We start from the raw sequence: 9,754 nt of genomic DNA, 5'->3' as shown, positions 1-9,754 counted from the left end.
TGCTCAAAATTATTTTTCTCTTACCCCAATTACAATGGATCCATCAACTCTCTTACTTACAAATGATAACCTAGTCTCACAATTTCCTTACCCAAATACAATGGATTTTAGCTTTTCTCAAGATGGGCTTGATTCACAACTCTCAAAAACCCATTAACCCTTTAATAATATTAAGCTCATTCTGTAACACCCTAGGCAAATCCCACATCGACAAAACACGGGAGAGATGCTGGGTTCATAAGATGGAGGTTCCTAACTCCTAGTGACGCGTTTAAAACCGTGAGGGCTTTAGCCCAGAGCGGACAATATCACTAGTGGGCCGGACCATTACATTTGTGGTATCAGAGCCGCTCCGCGTGCAACCTTGAACGATGGTGGATTGTCCGCTCTGGGCTAAAGCCCTCACGGTTTTAAAACGCGTCACTAGGGGTTACAAACCACCAACTTATAAACCCAGCATCTCTCCCGTGTTTTGTCAATGTGGGATTTGCCTAGGGTGTTACACATTCTCTCAATTATGTTACCCACACATATTGGACATAAATAATTTTTCAATTGGACTGGACCCAGTCTTACATCACTCTTTCTAATGGGCTTAAAAACACAATCTTAGCTCATCCAAATACAAGTCCATTAGCTCACATAAGCAACCAAACCTCACAGATAACCAAAATGACAAAAGATCTAGTCTCTCACACACCCTTTCTCTCTCCCATCGTTGACTTCTCTCTCTCGCTCCCAATCTCATGCCTTCTCTCTCACTCTCCTTCGATTTTCTCTCTTGCACACTCCTAATCTCATAATTTTTCCCTCAATTCCCATACCAACCACACCCTATTCACACTTTTCTTTTAAATTTCAACCAAAAACCTCTCACATCTCACAACCCACAACAATTCAATCCAAAAATCAGCAAGCAAGTGAGAGAAGTTGCCCATTACTGCCAACCAATGGGGAAAAGAGGATCAAATGCCAGCCAAGGGAGGACCCAAGGTGGCATGCAAGGAGAGGAGGAAGAGTGGACGGTGCCAAGGAGGAAGAAAGAAGGAAAAGAAGAGAAAAGAAAGGAAAAAAAAAAAAAGAGAAGAAAGGAAGAAAAAGGAAGAGAAAGGAAGAGGAAAAGGCAAAAGAAAAAAAAATGAAGAAAAGGTATGTTCTCTTAAATTTTCTGATGACTTTGGTGTATCAAAAATATTTGGGTAACATGAAATTGCTTGATTTGATGAGAATGATGTGAAATTGTATGATTTTGATCACTAAAAAATTATGATTGATGAATTGTTGATAAATTTGATGAGTTTGTCTGAATTTTTTGGGTATTAGAATTTTTCAGATAACGAGAAATTGATAAACTAGGATACTGCAATTTGTTTTTTTTTTTTGGGTAACAAATTTGATAGAAAAGAACAAATTTGAATATCAGAAAATTTTTTAGGTAACGTACCTTTAAATAAACTGATGAATTTTGAGTATCAGAACATTTTCGAGTAATGCACATTTCATAAAACTGATACCGATTGCATGATTCTTGCTTGTACCATGTAATTGATGGATGATACTCGCAAACTGACTTTTTATGAATTTTTTATGGTTCTTCAAATGTTGAGAAAACCTTAATCACATGCTGAATTGTTGAACTGTGTGTCCTTTAAAAATTTGCAAACCTTAAATGGCATCTTTACTTGTTTTGTGGTTTGTGTCAAGATTGTGACCCTTTGCGATGTTTGAAAATTTTCGACACGATACTATTATAGGGGAAATGCTATTAAAATTTCTGTGGAACCCAAATCCACCTTATCACACCAATTTTCTTATCCATCGCAAACTGCATAAATTAACACCTTGTTGTTCCATTTTTTTTTTTGGAAAATTCTAGATCAAACTGCTTGCAATTTGGCTTGTAGCACTAAGATCAATTTTACTGCTTTCCTAATATGGACAAATTGTAAAAATATTCTTGCATTGCTATACCACTTAACTTCCATTTCACACACCTTAAATGTCTTTCATTATTTCCTAAAGTATCTTGCACTAAATTTTCTACTAACCCATCACCAAATTTGCACACACTTAAAGCACACTATGGCACCAAAACTTAGCCCATCAACATAAACCTCTCACTCTAAACTAGGAATCAAGCCACATTGTAGCACCAATTATGCATCCCAAAAGAACCTTCGCTAAAATCCAAGGTTATCCCTAATTATATTTTAGCAAGGTAGCCCCATGGAACACACCTAATGCCAAAAATCTAAACCTCAAGCCACATTACAATCCCACTTAAACTACACAAATCCTCCTCCAGTCATTCCACTTCAACACCTAGAGCACATACACATACTCCAACCAAGATTTCACTTCTAGCATAACTAAAAAGCAATGAAACTCTTGGGTAATGAGAAATACCTTTCAAGCTCCATTGATGACTATGCTTTTCTTCTCACAGTTAGAATTGGGTTGGCATCCCACTGGAACCCTTGACAAACTTCCCTCCACCTAGTGTTGCCAGTATGGAGAGGACTTCATCCACCAAACCTAGTGAGTATCATTGTCCATTTTGCATGCATCGTCCACTTTACTTATCTCCATTGTGATGACCTTCCATGAACCTTCAGGTCCCTCCAGCACAACTATAGGAATGTTGACGTCACCCACAAGCACAACTATTACTCTAGGAACCTCCTCAAAGTTTCTCCATTTGCAATGAACTTTTTGTGACTCGATTTTACTTGTAGTGACTCCTTTGTCTGATTTTGTGTCTTCTACTCTTGCTAGGTGAACTTCTTTATTCTTTCAAATATGACACAGATCTCTCTCTCTCTCTCTCTCTCTCTCTCTCTCTTGACACAACTGAACTTGTTTGTAGGCAGTACAAGGTACCATCTCTATATTCTTAGCACCACCTACTGTTGCATCTCCAATAAGTCCTTTAGGATCAAGACTTACTTCTTGCATGCTTTTCTTCTGAATTAACCATTCCGTTTTACATATCACCATGGCAAAACTTCCTTCCATAGACTTGTCGAACAATTAAACCAATCCACCACCGGCTACTACCATCGTTCTAGATGATCCAAGGTAAGTGTAGTATCTCCACCATTAACTTTTCTTTCCATGCTCAAACCATAACTTGCTCTTATCTTATGTTGAATAGAGCCACCATTGTTGCTTCCTTTAATCCCCCTGGTTCTTGTCTAGGCCTAGTTCCCACTTTTAAAGAAATTACTCACTATGTCCTGCCTTATCCACTGTTTGATTCACATAGAATCCTTCAAGCAAACAGACTACTTCTCAGGACCTTGTTTTCATGAAATCTTGTCGAGGCTACATGATGGCTGGACGAAATTGCTTGAACTATCTTTGCCCCAAATATGAGCAAACTTGGCAAGATATGCACATGATGAAGTTGATAGACTTGAGCTTGGTTAATATTGCCTATGATGAACCACTGTTGACTACTCTATTACCATTCTGGTCTTGGCACTGTAACTGTTTCATACTTGCACTAGGACCCATGTTCGTTACTTTGAGAGATGTTGTAGCTCTTACTTGTCTACCCATTCATGGAGAAACTTCATCAACTCTAGCTGCTAATTTGGCATCAACTTGGCCTACTGGAAAATCTTGGATATCTTTTATCAATTTCATCTCACTTAATGCTGGGAAAAGTGACAAAAATTAGTCAAATGTTTCAACTTTTGAAACTGTTACACTTTCATTCTCCATTTTAATTTAATTTGTTACTATAAAATCTCTCAACTTTAGAATTTGTTACATTTTGGTCCTTCAACTTTTAAAATTGTTACACTTTTGTCCTCTATCTTTAGTTTGTTACCATAAAATTCTCCAACTTTGGCCCGCAACTTTGGAATTTGTTGCACTTTAGCCCTTCAATTTTTCAAATTGGGCATTATCCGCAATAAATTCGAAAAGCAACAGGAAAACATATTGGAGAACTAATAAGTAAATAAATTATCGACTAGAAAAACAACCATAAAAAGTTATTTTTGGGAATTTTCTTTTCGGTTTTAAAAGAGAGAGAGTAGACAGTGATTTACGTTTTATTTTCATTGAGATAGAGGACATAGAGGGAGAGTCATAAGAGAGCACAAGGAGGATTAAATTTAGAGTTGAGAGGGAGAGAGCGCATGAAAGGAGAAAGAGAGTGAGGAGAAAGGACGATTTGAATTACATGTGGCATTTTTTTTTTTTTAATTTCTTTTTATCTTACACTATAACATTGTCACATACAAGATTGGCTATAGATATGAGGGGTTTTTCTATGGATCGAGCATATGAGGTGCAGTAGAGTGGCAGCTCATATGCTTGATGCATAGAGAAAGAGGGAAGTCGTTAAGAGTTGGAATCTTACTAAGTATCTATCAATCAATCATCCCGTTTCATTCCTTTTTTACACTTCTTTAGTAGAGCTTTAGTTACCTAGTCATTCAAGTCTTTTTGTATGCGCATCATATATATCTATATCAGAAAGAGAGGCTTTCCATATTAGAAAAAAGGGCGATGGTTATTAAACGAAATAAATTTTTTTTTTAAATAATCAAAGAAATTTTATTAATTGAAAAATCAAGAAAAACTTATCATAAATTTCCTTGGGAAGCTTGACATTTTGAAATCATCGCTACATATATATATATATAGTTTTTTCAAAAATTACTGATTGTCTACTCTAAAATTTTAAAGCTAAAATTTCACATGTAAATTTTAGGTTTTATTTTGAAAATTATTATTTACCCATTTAATATTTTTATTTTATTTTTATTTTGATCTCTGTATTTTTATGTGACTTTTATTCAAATTTTTTATATTTTTGTTTTAATCTCTATATTTTTATTAAGATTTCATTTGATTTGTTTTCAATATTTATTTTTAACCTCCTAAAAAATGGATTTCTAATTACGTCCTTAATTTTATGTATAAAAATTATGAAGCTTGGCTAAACTAAAAATTTAAACTTTTGCCTGAATTTACGCTATAATTGAAATTTTTAAAAATTTTAATAATTTATATTCAATTTCTGAAATTAATTTTATTTGACTGATCAATTTAATCAAAATTGAAATTAAAAAATATATATATATATTTAATAATTGTCTTCTCTCTTTTTCTTCTCTCTCCCTTCACTTTCTATTTAGTTTTGATGAAATTGGTTAGTTGAATAAAATTGTAACTAATTTCATAAATTATTAAAATTAAAAACAATTTATATTTAAATTTAAATTTTTATTGTAATTAAGTCTAACATATATGGTTGGATTAAATTAATTATGGAATATTAAAATTAAAATTTATTATTTAATTGACCATTCTTTTAAAATTAAGCCTAATATATTTTTTTTTTAAATCAGCAAATCAATATGCTCATACTATGGCTATGGTTAGGGTAGCTGTTTCTTTGTCTGATAAGGTGGATTAGGGTCTCTCACTCCTTCTATTCCTTCTTGATGTACTGCATTATGATTCCAGTAATTTTTGAAAGTAGCTTATTGTTATTGCACTGTAAATTCATTGCTCATTCACAAGCACTGAATTCTCCTCTATTAAAACAAATTGCAAACACATTTTAGAAAATTATTTCTTCACGCACACACATACACACATCATTCTCACATTCGCTCCTCTTCTCGTTTTTACACCTTATTTTAATGGATATTATACTCACTTTCTATTAGGGGTGGAGCCCCCACAGTTGAGTCAGTGGGTTAAAATATTATTTTACTCAATTTAAATTAAAAAAATTATATTAAATAATAAATTATTTATTGAGAAAAAAAATAACGCATGTAAATTTTCTTTATATAACTAAGAATAGAGTAAAAATTAAATAAAAATAATTTCATAAAATAATAAATTTTTGTAATAATTTTAAATTTATAATTATTCTTGACGAATTTTATTTTGTATAAGCATTGTATGATCATTTCCTATCAAATACATCCATTTCAAAATCACACAAATGATTGATTTACTTACTGATTTGGGTGTCACTCATTCTTCTACCACAATGCTTCATTGTGATAATAGAAGTGCCATACAGATTTCTCATAATGATGTATTTCATGAGCGTACCAAACACATTGAAATTGATTGTCATTTTGTACGTCATCATATTGCTCATGGCAGTATATGTTTGATTCCTGTCTCCTCTGTCAGCCAAACCGCTGATATATTCACCAAAACGCATCCTCCCGCTCGCTTTTAGGATCTCTTAAGCAAACTCAAGTTGGCACTTGTGCTACCACCTTGAGTTTAAGGGGGGGGGGGTGTTAGCATAATCACAGCAATTAGCATGATTATAGGAGATTTGTGTAGTATAATTACAGCAATTACTATTCTTGTCTAAATTAGCTCATATTCTCATGTATAAATAGATGTAATATCTCTGTAAATCGGACACAGACAAATACACAATCCTTTCCTTCATTACTTGTATTCTTTCTTCTAACAATTGGGTTTAGGTTCTATCAAGCTCTAGAGTTCACAGATATGTGAAATTATTAAGGGACCCAAAGTAGTAGATAAGCGGAGGAATAAAAAAAAAATTGGTGCTACATTTTGAGTGAGATAATAGTTAAGGGTAGGGATTGAGAAATTGACCAAAATAATGAATTTAAAGTAACATTTTCTATAAACCACCCATTAAGTGCCACGCGCACCTCTTTGTCCAAGTGAACTCAACTCAACTCAACTAAGCCTTTATCCCAAAAATTTGGGGTCGGCTATATGGATTCGCTTTTTCCACTCTGAACGATTTTGGGTTAAATCCTAAAAAATGTGTAATGCTTCTAAGTCATGTTGTACTACTCTCCTCCAAGTCAATTTAGGTCTACCCCTTTTTTTCTTTCTATCTTCTAACCTAATGTGTTCTACTTGTCTAACTGGAGCCTCCGTATGTCTACGCTTCACATGACCAAGCCACCTCAATCTCCCTTCTCTCAACTTATCTTCAATTGGCATCACTCCTACCTTTTCTCTAATACTTTCATTACGGACTTTATCTAGTCTAGTATGGCCACTCATCCACCTTAACATTCTCATCTCTGCAACTCTTATCTTAGATGCATACGACTCTTTCAGTGCCTAACACTCACTACCATATAACATAGCCGGTCGTATGGCTGTACGGTAAAATTTTCCTTTTAATTTATTGGGAATCTTACGATCACATAAAACTCCCGTGGCACGTCTCCACTTCAACCATCCGGCTTCAACCAACCTCTTTGTCCAAGTCAAAAAAAATTAAATAAATATAAAGAAAAAAAGAAAGAGTAGAAGGGAGTGTGGGGTGGCAACAAAAAAGGAAGAAAATATCTTCCTTAAGTTCATATTTCTCTCTCCATCCATTGGATGAGGGTGAAGGAGGGATAAATAAAAGTAAGGAGGGGTAAGCGAGTTATGTTCCATGTTTTGAAAGGGGTGAACTAATGGAGAGTAAGTGTAAGTAAGAGTAAGCCTAACCCTCTCTTACCACTCAAATCTCAATTTTTCTTACACTCCACATTAGGGCGTAAATAATGGTAAGGAGGGTGAGCTGAGGGCTATGATTATTTTTACTTTTATATCCCTTAAATTTACCATTTCTTCACCTCCTTTTAAACATAAAAAATATACATTACCTATTTTTACCTTTCATTAATTTACCATTTTCCAAACATGAAAATTTTTTATTGTAACCCTTCTTACCTTTCCCTTTCTTTACCTTTTCAGTACTTACCCTTTCCTCACCCTTTCGAAACAAACGCGAAGAATGCTTGTGGATTCAGCTTCTGAAGTTTTAACGTTGAGAATATGAACATCCCACATAGGCATAGACCTGCTAATTGTGGTATTGCTGAGATTAGAGGCGTAATCTTCCACAAACTTATCAGGACAGTCCATGTTTGGATCAAGCTTTGGGACTATTACATGGTTATCTATGTTTAATTCTGTTCTAACCCATCTCATCTCCCCACCATTTTCCTCGTCCACGACCTGTGCTCATCATCAAGCTTTCATTTAATTATTTAATTAACGTAACTTATAGTAAGATATATAAGAGTAATAGGATAATTTACCTGTAAACTAGGGAAACGAGGATGCTTGAGGAAAGTCTGAGCCAAGTTAATTTTAAGAACATCCAGATTGATAGGAGTCTTAAATCCCATGATTATAATGATGTAGATATTGGAGTTAGGCTCGTGAAACACTCGAGCCATTGGACTCAAGGGTTGGCCTTCCTCCTCCCCATCTTCCTTTGCAACTCGAATCGGTCTAAGACCTTCCATGCTATTATTTTTTAGGAATTTAGCATGAGAAATTTGTGCTTCTCCTGTAGGCATGGATATGTGTTTATATAGGATGTGAATATAAGCAGGAGCCAAGGGAGGGGGACAGGGATGGAGCTATGTGGGAACCCAAGCCTTGTTGGCTCCACACATACAAAAATTTTTGAAATTATATTTAATATATGTATTAATGTAACATATATATAAAATTATATTTAATATTAGTTAATGTACAATTCATAAATATTTTCATATTCATTTAATCAATAAATATATTTCTTTTTTATCAATAAATAATAAATATTCTTTTTATTCATCCATTATTTTATTTATTTTTACTTTATTTTTATGTCTTTTACTATTTTTTAAAAAATTGGTGATAAAATATACTGAATTAATTATTATTATTATTATTATTATTATTATTATTATTATTATTATTATTATTATTATTATTATTATTATTATTATTACAATAAAAATATTTTATACAGTATAATTTTAATTATGAATAAATGTAAATTTTTTATTTATTTATGAGTGAATTTTTATAAATAATTAATTATAATTTTGTTGGACATATGATCCTTCTGGAAAATTTTATGGTAGATTTTTTCCAAGAGAATCTTTCCAAGAAGGAACCTATAACCATTCTAGTGGTGGACCTTGGTTTACATTTAATGATATTCCTCCTACACAATGGATAGATAGAATATTTGATTTTGGAGCATGAGTCAATCTACAAATGATTAAGCCCGGAGGACAAAGACACGGAGTTCTTAGAAAATTTGTTGCTCAAATGACAGGTTTGCTCAGGGAATAGTTTTTGCATTTGGGAGATTATAAATAAGGACAATTTTTCATATCTCGGATACTAGAACTCTTCTTCATTGTCTTTATACAGAATTTCTTAGAGATAATAATTTGTTTGAAAGATAGATGAGGTAAGAATTTTTTTATATGAAATTGTTAGAATCTAAGTTAAATTAGAATTAAGTATTTAGAATTAATTAGAAGTTTAAATTAAGTTTATTTAGGAAGAAATTAATTAAAAAAAAAAAAGAGTTTTGTAGCTAAATTGGACTTGTTTACGTCTTCTAGTGGCTTATAAAAGACAAAGGCCATATGGCTACAATTACGAGAAACATATGCAGTGAGAGTTGAAAGCAATTGCAGAGTGGAAAGTTGCCATTTAATCCATCAAATCGTTGAGTCCTGTGTGAGGTGATTTGTGGGCGAAAAAAATAATTAGTGGGTGAAAAAATAATTAGTAGTTATATTTTTTTTTATAGTGAATTTATTAATGGAATAGATTTATATCAAACTATATTAAATTTTGTATTCTTTTGTGAATGTGTTTTTCACAATAGAAATGATATTCTCTAAAGAGAAAAGTTATTAAATTTTATTACAAAAGAATGGCTTGGCACTATTATTGATTGGGAGGACCTTATGAACTCAATCTAAAAGGC

At 33.0% G+C, this 9,754-nt stretch overlaps 1 protein-coding gene across 1 annotated transcript; it reads right to left on the bottom strand.

Annotated features, from left to right (window-relative positions):
• Positions 1 to 7,728: 7,728 nt before the first annotated feature.
• On the bottom strand, positions 7,729 to 8,303 carry LOC131174609 (wax ester synthase/diacylglycerol acyltransferase 8-like). Its single transcript, XM_058138361.1, has 2 exons — positions 8,073 to 8,303; positions 7,729 to 7,989 (listed from the first exon to the last, which is right to left on the bottom strand). Exons 1-2 carry the CDS (start codon positions 8,280 to 8,282, stop codon positions 7,729 to 7,731), a joined length of 471 nt encoding a protein of 156 aa, XP_057994344.1. The 5' UTR covers positions 8,283 to 8,303.
• Positions 8,304 to 9,754: the final 1,451 nt, after the last annotated feature.

The sequence above is a fragment of the Hevea brasiliensis genome, chromosome 16 (genome assembly GCF_030052815.1).
Source record: "Hevea brasiliensis isolate MT/VB/25A 57/8 chromosome 16, ASM3005281v1, whole genome shotgun sequence".
Classification (NCBI taxonomy): domain Eukaryota; kingdom Viridiplantae; phylum Streptophyta; class Magnoliopsida; order Malpighiales; family Euphorbiaceae; genus Hevea; species Hevea brasiliensis.
The sequence above is the reverse complement of the archived record's forward strand: the minus strand, read 5'-3'. Positions and strand labels throughout refer to the sequence as shown.

Excerpts from the sequence above, each read along its gene's own strand:
- LOC131174609 (XM_058138361.1), bottom strand. The coding sequence starts at position 8,282 with ATGGAAGGTCTTAGACCGATTCGAGTTGCAAAGGAAGATGGGGAGGAG. Across the intron at positions 7,990-8,072 it reads CTCGTTTCCCTAGTTTACAG|GTCGTGGACGAGGAAAATGG; the intron begins GTAAATTATCCT and ends TGATGAGCACAG.